General features: G+C 53.2%; 1 protein-coding gene across 1 annotated transcript; it reads right to left on the bottom strand.

Moving 5' to 3' along the window:
- Nucleotides 1-10613: 10613 nt before the first annotated feature.
- LOC105490972 (ribonuclease P and MRP subunit p25) lies at nt 10614-12102 on the bottom strand. Its single transcript, XM_011757018.3, has one exon. The coding sequence runs from the start codon at nt 11879-11881 to the stop codon at nt 11282-11284; it is 600 nt and encodes a 199-aa protein (XP_011755320.1). The 5' UTR covers nt 11882-12102; the 3' UTR covers nt 10614-11281.
- Nucleotides 12103-15284: the final 3182 nt, after the last annotated feature.

The following is a 15284-nucleotide window of genomic DNA, read 5'->3' as shown; positions in this document are numbered from 1 at the left end:
AGGCTAGAGTGCAGTGACAGAATTATGGCTAACTGCAGCCTTGACCTCCTGGGCTCAAGCAATCCTCCCCACCTCAGCCTCCCAAGTAGCTGGGACTACAGGTACGCACTACCATTCCCGGCTAATTTTTGAACATTTTTGTCGAGATAGGGTCTTGTTTTGTTGCCCAGGCTGGTGTCAAACTCCTAGCCTCAAGCAATCCTCCTCAGTCCCTCAAATTGCTGGGATTACAGGCATGAGCCACCGCACCAGACTAGAAAAGCTCTTATTTTCTCTGGTGGGAATTAAGCCTGTGCTCAGGAAAAAGAGGGCAGGGGAAGAAAGAATCCTACCATTTTAAGACTGAAGGTGGCCCCTGAGGCCATTAGTCTACTAAGTCTACATTGTTTCCATTTCCTCAGGCCCCTACTTGAGCATCTCCAGTGACGGGGATCTCAATACTAGACTGCTTCGAAAACTGAGACAATGAAAAAAGGCACCCAAGAGAATGACACCCTTACCGCTGTTAAACTACAGTTCTGCCTTATGCCCTTGGGCAAATTATTCCAATTCCCTGAACCACTGTTTCCTTGTCTAAAAAATGAGAATAGCTGGACATGACAACTCACCCCTGTAATCCCAGCACTTTGGGAGGCTGAGGCGGACGGATCACCTGAGGTTGGGAGTTCAAGACCAGTCTAACCAACATGGAGAACCCTGTCTCTACTAAAAATACAAAATTAGCTGGGCGTGATGGCGCATGCCTGTAATCCCAGCTACTGGGGAGGCTGAGGCAGGAGAATCGCTTGAACCCGAGAGGTGGAGGTTGCGGTGAGCCAAGATTGCGTCATTGTACTCTAGCCTGAGCAACAAGAGTGAAACTCTGTCTCAAAAAAAAAAAAAAAAAAAAATTCGCCAGGCGTGGTGGCACGTGCCTGTAGTTCTAGCTACTTGGGAGACTGAGACAGGAGAATCGCTTGAAACCTGGAGGCAGAGGTTGCAGTGAGCCGAGATGGCACCACTGCACTCCAGCCTGGGCGACAGAGCAAGACTGTGTCTCCAAAAAAACAAAAAACATAACAAATGAAACATGGGATAATAATGGAACCTACCTAATAGGTTAATAGATTGTTGGGAAGATCACTTCAGAAAATGTACATAAAACACTATGTCCTGGCTGGTACACACTAACGGCTCAATAAATGCTTACTGTTGCTCTCTAAAAGAGCATTTTCTTGTTGTAAAATTGTAGCGAGGCAGGGCAAGTTGTGAGATGGGGATATTTTAGTCTGTTTTGTGCTACTATAACAGAATGCCTGAGACTGGGTAATTTATTTATTTATTTATTTTTTGAGACAGGCTCACCCAGGCTGGAGTGCAGTGGTATGATCTTGGCTCACTGCAACCTTGACCTCCTGTGCTCAAGCAATGCTCCCATCTCAGCCTCCTGAGTAGCTAGGACCACAGGCATGTGTCACCTTGCCCAGCAAATTTTTGTACAGGTAATTTATAATGAACAGAAATTTATTGGCTCATATTTCTGGAGGCTGAGAAGTCCAATACCAATGGCATCTTGTGAAAGCCTTCTTGCTGCATCATCCCATGGCAGAAGGCATCACATGGTGGAATGGCAAAGAGAATGCAAGAGGGAGTGAACCCACTCCCTTGATGAACAAATCATTCTTTTTTTTTTTTGAGATGGAGTTTCACCCTTCTTCCCCAGGCTGGAGTGCAATGGCTCAACCTCGGCTCACTGCAACCTCCGCCTCCCGGGTTCAAGCGATTCTCCTGGCTCAGCCTCCCAAGTAGCTGGGATTACAGGCACCTGCCACCATGACCAGCTAATTTTGTATTTTTAGTAGAGACGGTGTTTCTCTATGTTGTCTAGGCCGACCTTGAACTTCTGGGCTCAAGCAATCCTCCCACCTCAGTCTCCCAAAGTGCTGGGATTATGGACCACATCCAGCCTAGTTGTTTCTTGTGAGTGGCTTATAAATGGTCATCTTCTTCCTGTTTTCACATCGTCTTTCCTCTATGTGAACACGTGTCTGTATCCTATATTCTAATGCCCTGTTTTTTTTTTTTTTTTTTTTTTGCGATAGAGTCTCACTGTCACCCAAGCTGGAGTGCAGTGGCGCGATCTCGGCTTACTGCAACCTCCGCCTCCCGGGTTCATGCCATTCTCCTGCCTCAGTCTCCTGAGTAGCTGGGACTACAGGCTCCTGCCACCACGCCCAGCTACTTTTTTGTATTTTTAGTAGAGATGGGGTTTCACTGTGTTAGCCAGGATGGTCTTGATCTCCTGACCTCGTGATCCGCCTGTCTTGGCCTCCCAAAGTGCTGGGATTACAGGCATTAGCCACTGCGCCAGGCCCCCTCTGGGTTTTAAGCCACACATCCTGTGGTACTTTGTTATGGCAGCTAGGACTCTAATACAATAGGTGTTCTCGTAGCCTTCAGTGGGAATAGGGAAGATGAATGTGGGGTGTTTGCCAAGGCCCGTTATCAGAATTTGTTAAGTATATATATATATATGTATATATATATACACTTAACAAAGCAAGATGCGTCTTTGTAGCTGTTTGAGCTGAGCCTTCCTCCTTCATCCCCATTGAGAACCAGGGCTCCGGGTGGGGTAGCTTTATGCTTGCAGTCCACTAATTGCTCTCCTAAAATGTTCTCCCTCCTTTCCCTTCCAGCTACCTGAGCCCAGAGCTAGAGGCTCTATTTCCCAGCACCACCTCTAGTGGGCAGCTCCTAGCAGTTTTGTTTTGTTTTGCTTTTTATTTTTTAAGACACTGGGTCTGGCTATTTTGCCCAGGCTGGTGTTGAACTCCTGGACTCAAGCGATCCTCCTGCCTCAGTCTCCCCAGTAGCTGGGACTACAGGTTGCGCCACCACCCCAGGCTGTGGCAGTTCTTTTTTTTTTTTTTTTTGAGACAGAGTCTTGCTCTGTCGTCCAGGCTGGAGTGCAGTGGCCGGATCTCAGCTCACTGCAAGCTCCGCCTCCCAGGTTCACGCCATTCTCCTGCCTCAGCCTCCCAAGTAGCTGGGACTACAGGCGCCCGCCACCTCACCCGGCTAGTTTTTTGTATTTTTTAGTAGAGACAGGGTTTCACCGTGTTAGCCAGGATGGTCTCAATCTCTTGACCTCGTGATCCACCCGTCTCGGCCTCCCAAAGTGCTGGGATTACAGGCTTGAGCCACCGCGCCCGGCCTGTGGCAGTTCTTTAACAGTGTTTCTCTCCAGAAACATTGTTCAAACCATCACTGAAGGTGAAAAGTAAGAGAAGGGGATTTAATTTTGTGCCTATCTTACCACTATAAATGTGGCTACATAACATCTCAGAGATAATTTTGATGAACCATCAAAATCAGCTGAAGATCTTATTACAATGTATATTCCCAGGTCCCTCCTGGGAGAGTCTGATCCTGTTGGTTTAGAGTTTAGCCCAGGTAATCTGTTTTTTTTCTGTTGTTGTTGTTGTTTCATTTTGTTTTTTTGTTATTGTTTTGTTTTGTTTTTGAGATGGAGTTTCCCTCTGTTGCCCAGGCTGGAGTGGGGTGGCACAATCTCTGCTCACTGCAACCTCCACCTCCCAGGTTCAAATGATTCTCCTGCCTCAACCTCCCAAGTAGCTGGGACTACAGGTGGTTGCCACCACACCCGGCTAATTTTTATTTTTAGTAGAGTCGGGATTTCGCCATGTTGGCCAGGTTGGTCTCTAACTCCTGACCTCAAGTGATCTGCCCACTTTGGCCTCCCAAAGTTCTGGGATTATAGGCGTAAGCCACCGTGCCTGGCTTGTTTTTGTGTTTTTGAGACGGAGTATAGTTCTGTCACCCAGGCTGGAGTGCAGTGGCATGATCTCAGATCATTGCAACCTCTGCCTCCCGGGTTCAAGTGATTCTCCTGTCTCAGCCTCCCACGTAGTTGGGACTACAGGCACTGGCCACCATGCCCAGCTAATTTTTTTTTTTTGTATTTTTAGTAGAGACGGGGTTTTGTCATGTTAGCCAGGCTGCTCTCAAACTCCTGACCTCAGGTGATCTGCCTGCCTTGGCCTCCCAAAGTGTTGGCATTATAGGCGTGAGCCATTGTGCTGGCTTTTTTTTTTTTTTTTTTGACATGGTCTTGTTCTGTCACCTAGACTGGAGTGCAGTGGCGCAATCTCAGCCTACTGTACCCTTCACTTCCCGGGTTCAAGCAATCCTCCCACCTCAGCCTCCCGAGTAGCTGGGGTTACAGGCCCACACCACCAAGCCCCAGCTAATTTTTGTATTTTTAGTGATGGTGGGTTTTCGCCATGTTGGCCAGGTTGAACTCCGGACCTCAAGTGATCCACCCACCTTGGCCTCCCAAAGTGCTGGGATTACAGGTATGAGCCACCAAGCTCGCCCAGTAATCTGTATTTTTAAACTTGATTTTAGCCAAAAGGTGGAGAAGTGATAGTAATCTGTATTTTTAACAAGTGTCCAAAGCGATTCTGACAATGAGCCAAGGTTAAGAGTCCTGGTAGTATTATCTCCCTGATCTCCACAGTAATCTGGTTTATTTTGCAAACAAGAAAACTGAGGCTCAGAGAAGAATTAAGTTGCCCAAAGCCTCAGTCATACTGACTTCCTCCAAAGCCTATGATCTCTTGCATACAACATCAGACATAACATTTGTTGGCACAAGACTGCAAAGCAGAGACCTTCCCACTGTGCAGGGCTGGAAATTCTGATAACAGGGGCCTTGGCAACCACCCCACATTCGTCTTCCCTATTCCCACTGAAGGCTGTGAGAACACTTGTTGGATTAGAGTCCTAGCTGCCATAATGAAGTACTGCAGGCTGGGTGGCTTAAAACCCAGAGGGGGCCAGGTGCGGTGGCTCACACCTGTAATCCCAGCCCTTTGGGAGGCCGAGGCAGGTGGACCACCTGAGGTCAGGAATTCGAGACCAGCCTGGCCAACAGGATGAAACCCCATCTCTTCAAAAATACAAAAATTGGCCAGGCGTGGTAACGCATGCATGGTAACGCATCCCAGCTACTCAAGAGGCTGAGGCAGGAGAATGACTTGAACCCAGGAGGCGGAAGTTGCAGTGAGCAACTGCTGCTTTGTCATTGGCTGGATGGTTAAGAATTGTGATGTGACATGAGAACAGTTCAGAAACCTGGCTCAGAAAGTCTTTTTTTTTTTTTTTTTTTTTTTGAGACGGAGTCTTTACTCTGTCGCCCAGGCTGGAGTGCAGTGGCCGGATCTCAGCTCACTGCAAGCTCCGCCTCCCAGGTTTACGCCATTCTCCTGCCTCAGCCTCCCGAGTAGCTGGGACTACAGGCGCCCACCACCTCGCCCGGCTAGTTTTTTGTATTTTTTTAGTAGAGACGGGGTTTCACTGTGTTAGCCAGGATGGTCTCGATCTCCTGACCTTGTGATCCGCCCGTCTCGGCCTCCCAAAGTGCTGGGATTACAGGCTTGAGCCACCGCGCCTGGCCAGAAAGTCTTTTGCTTGTTTGAAACAGTGGAGTAATCATGGCTCATTGCAGACTGGACCTCCCAGACTCAAGCAATCCTCCCACCTCAGTCTCCTGAGTAACTGAACTGCAGGCACACACCACCACACCCAGCTAATTTTTTTTTTTTTTTTTTTTGTAGAGATGGTGTCTCACTATTTTGCCAGGGCTAGACTCGAACTCCTGGGCTGGGCTCAAGTGATCAGAGTGCCTACCTTGGCCTCCCAAAATGCTGGGATTACAGGCATGACCCACTGTGCCTGACCAGCAGCAAGTCCATTCAATCAACAACTCTTTAAGAGCTTCTCATGTGCCAGGAGCTGGGCAAGGAGCAAGGCAGGCAGGATCCAGTCAATTATGGGCTCATGGGTTAGTAGGGTGACTAATAGCCAAAAGGTAGGACTAATGAGGGCACACTTACGAACTAGTATCTGTGCTCTGAAAGGAAGGAAATTGATGCCTTCGAGGAGACCCTCCTGCAGTTGCATTTTCCTCCCTTCCTTCATTCTCCTTCCCTTCCTTCATTCTCCTTCCCTTCCTTCATTCTCCTTCCCTTCCTTCCTTTCCTTTGCCTTTCTACCATTCTCTTGTGTTTCAAACCTGCGAGTGTCAACATCTCAGTGAAATAGAGGGACTAGAGCATCGCCTAGTGGTCAGTGTGGGCATAGCAATGACCAAAACTGAATAATCAGCTTGGGAGATGAAGGGCAAGGGGTGGGCGGGGGGCAGTGTATGTCTGGCCCAGGTATGCCCCTAACAGTGCAGTGAATACACTCTGGCATATTCATGGCAATGGACAACAGCTCTTAGAGATTTACCAATTTGAAGCTGCAGATCCCCACCTCCCACAAAAAAGAATCACTCCATTGTTTGGTCCTGACATAGCATGTCCCCTGGGGTGCCAGAAAGGCAGACCAAGTCCTGACCAGGCAGGGTTAATGCTCAAGGAGAATCCCTCCCATTTACTGGCTGTAATGGCAGCGAAATCCTACCTAGCCTGGGTAGCTCTCACATCTGCTCCCATCTCCCTCCACATTGCCGCTGTCTCATCTCTTATCCCTGCATTGTCTCTAGGGTCTAATCAGACCCCTTCTGATCCATTCCCACCTACAAAGGTGTCAGAAGGATCCTTCTCAAACACCAATCAGACCTGGGCTCAGAGCACTCCCTGGCTCCCAGTGGCTTCCTCACTTCCCTGTGACCTGGCTCCCACCTACCACTCTAGTTTACCTGCATCTCTACATGCTACCCTCTGCCATCTCTTCTATCCATCAGACACCTGTGGAAGCCTCAGCATCATATGCACCCGCTATTCTCTGCCTGGAGCTCCCTGTCCAGTCTTGGTCAGCTGGCTAACTCCTAATCCTTGGAGAACCAGCTCCATCAGCACCTCTGGGCAAGGTATGTGCCCCTTCTCAGAGCTCCCATCTTCTATCATCACACTGTGCTGTAACTTCTTATTTGTCTTTCTCTCCATTAGACTAGGCCCTTTTTTTTTTTTTTTGAGATGGAGTCTCACCCTGTCACCCAGGCTGGAGTGCAATGGTGCATCTCAGCTCACTGCAACCTCCACCTCCTGGGTTCGAGCAATTCTCCTGCCTCAGCCTCCTAAGTAGCTGGGATCACAGGCGCCCGCCACCATGCCCGGCTAATTTCGTATTCACCATATTGGTCAGGCCGGTCTTGAGCTCCTGACCTCAGGTGATCCCCCCGTCTCTGCCTCCCAAAGTGCTGGGATTGCAGGCGTGAGTCACCACGCCTGGCCAAGGCTGGGCCCTCTTTGAGGTACAATGTCTGATTATGCTGTGAGTCTGTACCCAGCCCCACCCCATTCCTAGACTGGGTCCTGGTACAACAATGAACGCTTGCTGAATGAATGAAGGCCCAAGTGGAAGTCCACCACCCATCTGACCATGAGCTCTGGGCCTTGCATTATATACTTTTATGTTTCCAAATGGATTTTATTTTTGTGAACTAACAGTTTTCTAGGTGTGAGACTTCACTGCCACTCCTAGTCTGGAAGTGTCCTAAGGCAGGGCCAAGGCAAGCACCAGGCTGGGTCCCGGAAGTTCCTGGGTAGAGACCACTATTGGAAAAATGGGGTCTCACAAGAGGGGCTCTCCCACTCTGCCACTAGTTGGCTCTTGAAGTGGGCCTTGTCTCTGAGGTGCTCCCCTAGCCGCCCCTCCCTTTATCCCAGGACTTCTGAGGTTCCCACTTCAGCCTTGGTGGTTTGGAGCTGGTAGAGGAACATCTGTCACCTTCTTTTGGAGCCTGCTCGTAGGTCAGTGGGGCCAGAAATCAGCAGGGCAGAGATGGGGTGCTCATACATGCTGGGTCCCATTGGTGAGTCAGCGCACCTACTTTCGGAACCAAAGCTTCGGACCTACAGCGCACCTACTGAAAGCTTCGGAACCAAACTTGCTGGGGTGTCACGGGGGTGCAGAAAAGAAAGTGTTTCGTTACCTGCTTGGGGGAAGATTAATGCTTTGATGCTGGATAAACATGTTCCTCTCTTCTCTATCCCCCAGGATAGGTTTCTGGGCTGGAAGGGAACTTTTCCGTCTCATCAAGAGAAATACACTGCAGGCTGGGGGTGGTGGCTCACCCCTGTAATCCCAGCACTTTGGGAGGCTGAGGCAGGTGGATCACTTGAGGCCAGAAGTTCAAGACCAGCCTGGCCAACATGGTGAAACCCCATCTCTAAAAAAAATACAAAAATTAGCTGCTCATGGTTGCCCACACCTGTAATCCCAGCTACTCAGGAGGCTAAGGCAGGAGGATTACTTGAACCTGGGAGGCAGAGTTGGCAGTGAGCCAAGATTGTGCCACTGTACTCCAGCCTGGGCGACAGAGTGAGACTGTCTCAAAATAAAATAAAAAAATAAAAAGAGGTCGGGTGCAGTGACTCACGCTTGTAATCCCAGCACGTTGGGAGGCTGAGGTGGGTGGATCACCTGAGTTCAGGAGTTCGAGACCAGCCTGGCCAACATGGTGAATCCCCATCTCTACTAATAAAAAAATTAGCCGGGCATGGTAGTCCACACCTGTAATTCCAGCTACTCCGGAGGCTGAAGCAGGAGAATCGCTTAAACCCAGGAGAGCTGAGATTGCACCACTGCACTCCAGCCTGGTGACAGAGCGAGATTCCTTCTCAAAAAATAAAAAAAAAATTAAATAAATAAATAAATAAAAAGGCTGGGCATGGTGGCTCACACCTGTAATCCCAGCACTAGGTGGGTGGATCACCAGAGGTCAGGTGTTTGAGACCAGCCTGGCCAACATGGTGAGACCCCGTCTCTACTAAAAATACAAAAATTAGCTGAGTGTGGTGGTGCATGCCTGTAATCCCAGCTACTCGGGAGGCTGAGGCAGGAGAATCACTTGAACCCGGGAGGCAGAGCTTATAGTGAGCAGAGATTGAGCTACTGCACTCCAGCCCGCGGGACAGAGTGAGACTCTGTCTCAACAAAAAATAAAAATAAAAAAAGAAATCCATTGCAGCCTTATCTCCGTAACAAGACTAGCAGGCCCTTCTTTCTTTTTTTTTTTTGAGACGGAGTCTTGCACTGTCGCCCAGGCTGGAGTGCAGTGGGGCCATCTCGGCTCACTGCAACCTCCACCCCCCGGTTCAAGTGATTCTCCTGCCTCAGCCTCCTGAATAGCTGGGATTAGGTGTCCACCACCATGCCTGGCTAATTTTTTGTATTTAGAGTAGAGATGGGGTTTCACCATGTCGGCCAGGTTGGTCTCAAACTCCTGACCTCATGATTCACCCGCCTTGGCCTCCCAAAGTACTGGGATTACAGGATTACAGGCATGAACCACCACGCCCGGCCTCAGGCACTGCTTTCATAGTCCTGGTAACCCAGCAATCAGTCACTAGTGGTCTTGGAAAGTTGGCCCCTTTTTAGAACCAAGACCAGTCTCCCTTAAGCTTCTACCATGCAGGACCTTGTCCAAGTTTTATCACTGCCTTTAGATGCTGAAGTCCAGGAGAAGCTAGGGCATCTTGTCAGGACAGTTTACATTCTTTCCATGCTTCCTGGGCCACCCCTGAGAGGGTCAGACAAGCACAACCAAACCCCTTGGCCCTCTCCAGGGACTCATCAAGAGCAGGAATTTGGGGAGAGCAACGAGGGAAAAAGTCTGGATGACAAAGCTCACTGATCCAAAGCTCAAGCAGAGATAACTGCAGGAGAGGGAAACCTCCCTAAAGAGCCCCTCCAGTCAGCCACAGAACGTATCTCTTGTCACCAGCAGGATTTATTTCAGGGTTCTGCCAGCAAAATGACTTATAAATACATTCTTCCGCATCTCCCCCTTTCCAGGGGTGCTGCTGAGTTGCATGGGATGAGATCTACTTCTGAGATCCTGGGGCTGTATCCCACCCCCAACTCACCAGAGCTCTTCCAGCACACAGCACCACCCCCACCCCCCAGCTGGCTTAGAGTTGGGCAGAGAAGCTTATGAGGCTGTTATCTCTCAACAGACAGCTGTGCAGGGCTGGAGGCAGCAGCTTATCAGGAGGCCTGCAGTGATTCACAGCCCAAGTCCCAGCTTCTCTGCTGAATAGTAATTTCCAGCAGTGGATTTGCGCTCAGTCTCTCTCCTCCCCTTTTCCCAAGGGTGTGCTGTCCTTTCTCAGAGAGAGGGCAGTGAAGGGGAGATCCTACTCACGGAGCTGGGGGCTTTGTGCCAGCCTTCTGGGTAAGGTTCAGTTTATTGTCTGGAGGCTGCAGGTTCAGGGACCTCAGCAGGGTCTGCCACCCTTTGCAGTGACCTCCAGGAGAGTTCATCCATGCTCTCCTTCCACTCCTTCCTTTCCCTCCCAGAAAAGCAATGTGCCACTCCCTTTCCCTTAGTGGTGATGTACAGGGGAGCATGGGCCCCCCATGGGCCACAGCCCCTGAGGCCAGGGCCAGCCTGGGAGGGCAGAGTGGGGGAGGAGAGAGGAAAAAGCCAGGGACTGGGAAGTGCTTTGCACCATTTTGAAGCTGTCCAGTCTCTATGCCTGACCCTGAAGACTCCAAAGGATCAGGACGCAAGGCTGGAGGGGAGGGGAGACACAAAGGGCCAGGCCAGAGCTGTCTCTGCACAGGCGGGTGGTTAGAAAAAAATTTGGGGACAGAGCCATTTTTGTGCTTGTTTTATTGGAAGCAAGACTCCAGTTGCAGGGCTGGGGGAGGAGGCCTGGAGAGTTCAGTCCTGGGTCTCCCTCTGGGCCAGCAGGGGGAAAAGGGGTGTTAAAAGAGCTAGAACCCTCAGAGATGCTCCTCTGAAGCAGGGGAAGGAAAACTAGAAAGGAAAACTGTCCCAGGGCGGGGAGTGGAATAGGACTCCCACATCTCAGACTCTCCTACCCTCAAGCAGTCAAGTCTCACCCCCTGCCTTCTCTGTCAACGATGGGGGTGATTCCAATAACTCTTCTCGGCTTCCGCACTCCAGGTGCCCTTCGTGAATGCTGGGTGGCTTTAACCCTTGGGGGTCCCAATCAAGTTTCCAGAATCCCACTGTCCACCATTCTCCCCCAAAGAAGGTCCCACAAAAGGTGAAGGTGAAGTTCCGTGTCTTCAGGCAACACGGGCATAAGCAGCAATCATCGCACGAAGTTTTCCTAAGGTCGTCGGGGATCCTCTCCTGCCACTTCTGGGGCCCCTCTCTTGTCGCCTTAAGGTCCATGCTACCTGCCTTGAGGAGCTGTGTCCAGGTTGTGGGTTCCGGAGGACCGAGGAGTGAAAGGCTGGAGGTGCATTTGAGGGTGGAGGCGCTGGCGGAAGATCCCGCCCACAGTCCGGAGTTTTAGGCCGTCCGATCCTCGTCCGCAGCCCCTGGCTCGGGTTGCGATCGCTTCGCGGAGCCTTCTCCAGCTGCGGGTTCCCCTAGGCTCCTCTTGGACGTTGGCGCGGCTGGCGGGGACGACGGACCAGGATCGGGGTTCGGGGGCTGGTAGCCGGGCTGTCGCGGATCCAGCGCGTCCTTGGAAAGTAGGATGGCGAGGCTGGGCACGTTCTTAAGTACGCTGAGACTAGCGACCGGCTCGCCAGGCGTCTGACCCTGCGTGGGCCCAGGCGGGAGGCTCTGCCACACCTCGCGCACGCTCCGGTAGCGCAGCCGCGTGACCTGGTGCAGGCCCGCCAGGCGGCGCTTGAGGATCTCGGCGCACGTGACGGTTTTGGTGGTGGCCCGGCCGCAGCCGCTGAAGACGATGGCGCGCGTGGCTGGCTGCGCCATGCTGGCGGTGGCGAAGGCCATCAGGTTCCGGATCTTGCTGCCTTCCTTGACCCGCATGTGCACCGCGCCCGGCGCCAGGTCTGCGAAGGGGCCAGAGCCTGGGCCGCCCCCCTCGGCCCCGCCCCCCGCTGGCGCCTCTTCGGAGCGCACCTTACGGAAGTTCTCCATGCGCCGTCGTCGCCGGGACCGCCGGCTTTGCCATGGGGCGGCCTCAACCCCGGGGCTGCATGGCCGCCGGTCTCGCCCTGCAAGGGCCCGCAGGGGTAAGGGCGCGGAAGCAGCTCGGACGCCGGCGGGCGGGTTGGGACGGCGCGATCTCGGCCCCACTTCTCTCGAGCGGGCGCAGCTCTACTCCGCGCTCTCGGCGCCCGGTGCTCCGCGCCTTTAGCTGAGGCCCCGCCCCTGCCGCCAGGCCCCTCCCCTGACCCGGCCCGGCCCGCCCCGCCCCGGCCCCAGCCTCACCAGCCTTTCGTGGCAAGTCCGGGTCCTCAGCTGCGCGGGCGTGGGAGCGGGCGTGGGAGCGGGCGCGCTGCGGGGCGCATGGGCAGGTGAAGGTGAAGTTCCACTACAATCGCCATCAGCGCTCTCCGAGCCAACCCTCACAAACCGGCAGCCTAAATAAAAGCTGCGCTTGCGGTGCAAACACCAATTCAAACCCGGTATCCTAGCCCTTCCCCGTTGCAGTTGAAGGCCGCCCCTCGTCCCCTCCCAGGGAGAGATTTCCGAGAGGCTTGCTGGGGCCTCGCCCCTCCTCTCCCCGCTGGGGAACACCCCCACCTTTTTTCCGCTCCCAAGTATTCTTGCCTCAAGGACAGCTAGTGCGCGGTCAGCAGAGTGCGGGAGGAGCTGGCTGCGGCTCCACTCCGCGCCTCCCCTCGGGCGACTACGTCGCGGTGTGGTCCTCGCGGGGCGCGGGAGACCCAGGCTTCAGCCTCGCCACGCCTGTCTAGAGCTCGAGGCTCCCGGACCCCCGTCCACCCCTGGGACGTGAGGAGTGAGGCTTTGGGCCAAGCTGTTCCCCGAGGCGCGTGAGGAAGCGGGCGAGACCTCTTCTGAAAAGGCGGTAGGCTCGCTCCACCTATGCCCGAGAGCCCACCCTTAGGGCTGCGCGCTTTAGGGTGAGCCAGGCACGATGCCATGCCAACGTGGCCGCCCCTTTCCTCCCAGGCGAAATTCGATCAGGCAACCTTGGCCCCTTGAGATCCAGTGGGTCTTTTTTCGAACGGAGGCTGGGTGAACGCAGGTTTTAAGAAAGAGAAGGGAGGGGCCGGGCTCGGTGTCTCACACTTGTAATCTCAGCACTTTGAGAGGCCGAGGCGGGCGGATTACTTGAGGTCAGGAGTTCGAGACCAGCCTGGCCAACATGGTGAAAACCCGTCTCCATTAAACATACAAAAATCAGCTGGGTGTGGTGGCGCGCGCCTGTAATCCCAGCTGCTCAGGAAGCTGAGGCAGGAGAAGCGCTTGAACCCGGGAGCTGAAGGCTGCAGTGAGCCGAGATCACGCCACTGCACTTCACCCAGGGTGACAGAGTAAAACTATGTCTCAAAAAAAAAAAAAAAATTAATTAATTAAATAAAAAAGAAAGAGAAGGGAGGGAAAGCCCATTCTCCATGATGTGATTATTATGCATTGCATGCCTGTATCAAAACATCTCATGTACCCTCTAAATATAGACACCTATTATGTACCCACAAAAATGAAAAAGAAAGACTTTAAAAAAATAAAAGAGAGAAAGAAGGGAGGAAGATGGGGAGTTGAAGCCTTGGGGGCATTATAGAGCTACTGGATGCCTCTCTTCGGAAACTCCTCGGGACCGAAGGAGAGGCCCGGGGTCTCCTGCCGGGTGAGAGAAGCATTAGAGAAAGATGAGATTGGGGCTGTCAGGACTACTGATGGAAGGGAGGGGGTCTGAGAAGGGGCCCTACCCTCCCTAAAACTGCCCTCGGGCCTCGCCTGTCCTCCTTCCACCGGCCCCACGCAGTCAGGACTGAGGGAGGTCGGCAGATCTGGTCCCAGCCAGGGGACTGTGACGGGGCGTGGCGGGGAGGGACACAGAGAGCTGGGGCTGGCAGGCAACCGGAAAAGTGCTGGGGGCATGACGGTGCCTGGGATTGCTGGGCCTCAGTTGGAGATGAGGCTGCCAGACTATATTCTGTCTCCTCCCGCTGTTCTCACCTCCTGGGCATCAGCAGCAGCTCTCAGTCCCTGCTGTTCAAAACTAGGGTTTACCCCCTTACCACTTCCTGGGAGCGGCTCTCGGTCCCTGCTGTTCAGAACCGGGGTTTACCCCCTTACCACTTCTTGGGAGTGGCTGCGGCGCCTGGACCTTGGCACCCCAGTGTGTGAATGGCTGACCCCGTCTCCTGGTGGAATCAGGAACCCTCGGGGTATGCTCCGAACCAGGACTTCGGTCTCGCTCCAGTCTCCGTGGGCCCCACACAGCGGTGGGGGCTAGAGGCACAGCAGCCTTGGGAAGATACAAAGACTGTCCGCAGCGCGTAGCGGGGCGTGGAGAGCCGAGGGCTGTGTAAGGTCAGGCCCTGAGAAAAAGTCCCCGAAAGGCTGGAAGTAACGTTGGAACGGGCTGGTTGTGGAAGAAGCGAGCTCTCCGTCCCCGGGGCTATGCAAGCTTGGGCAGCAAGATCACTTGGAAGGGATTAGGCGGAGTTCTGTCATTTGGAGGAAGAGTCCTGGGAGCTTCGGGTTTGTGTAGGGCGAGGACAGGGCGGTTCTGCGTCCGGCCAGGTTGGCCCTCTATGACCCCACCGCCCCCACCCTCCTAAACTGCTGTAGAACACTCGCATTCACTGCTCTCCACAGTCGGTGAAGGGAGAACGCCGAAAAGGCCCGCATCCACTCCTGCCGGTCCCCTCCTCTTCCCCCGCTCCCTCTGCAGCACTTAAAATGTAAATGTACATCGTGATTAGCCGCGGGGTCGCTAATTACAGCTGAAGCCATTCATTACACTGTCAGCGCGCGTCGCAGCCCGCCGGCTGTGCGCTCCCTCCTGGCCGCGGAGGGGCGCGGAGGGTGGGGGCGGGAGATGAGGGGAGTGAGGGCGGAAGGATGGGGTGCTGTGAATTAGGGTAATGTAGCAGGCCCGGAGGAAGCTGGAGTGGGAGAGAGCGGGCAGCGAGCGGGGGAAACAGGGTGGGCGGTGAAGGACGGGGCGGGGTGGCCAGGAGAGAGGAGAAACGCGGGAGGCAGGAAGGAATTGGGGCATGAAGTAGTGAGGACACAGGCAAAGGGGCTGTATGAGGGGGGAAACAGCATAGGGGACATGGCGAAGGGAGAAAAAGCTGTGAAGAGGGTGGGAACCCCAGTGAGCGGCCAGAGTCAGAGGAGGGGAGCAGAGGGCTCAACTTCAGAAAGGCTGGTAAATAAAGTAGAGCATCAGTGGTGCACACCACACAATGGTTAGAAAAGTGGAATCAGTCAAGATGTTGTGTTAAAGGAGCTGGGTGCCAGCCATACACACAGTAGGGGAGCATTTAATTCCGTGTGTGTTTATAGATGTAAATGTATTTTTAAAATATCTGCAAGAAAACAGCACACTGACCTCTTGTTA

This window comes from Macaca nemestrina, chromosome 7 (genome assembly GCF_043159975.1).
Source record: "Macaca nemestrina isolate mMacNem1 chromosome 7, mMacNem.hap1, whole genome shotgun sequence".
Taxonomy (NCBI): Eukaryota; Metazoa; Chordata; class Mammalia; order Primates; family Cercopithecidae; genus Macaca; species Macaca nemestrina.
Note: the sequence above shows the minus strand (reverse complement) of the source record. Positions and strands in the feature narration are given on the sequence as shown.

What these genes read in the sequence shown, in the direction of transcription:
- LOC105490972 (XM_011757018.3), bottom strand. Translation starts at nt 11,881, where the DNA reads ATGGAGAACTTCCGTAAGGTGCGCTCCGAAGAGGCGCCAGCGGGGGGC.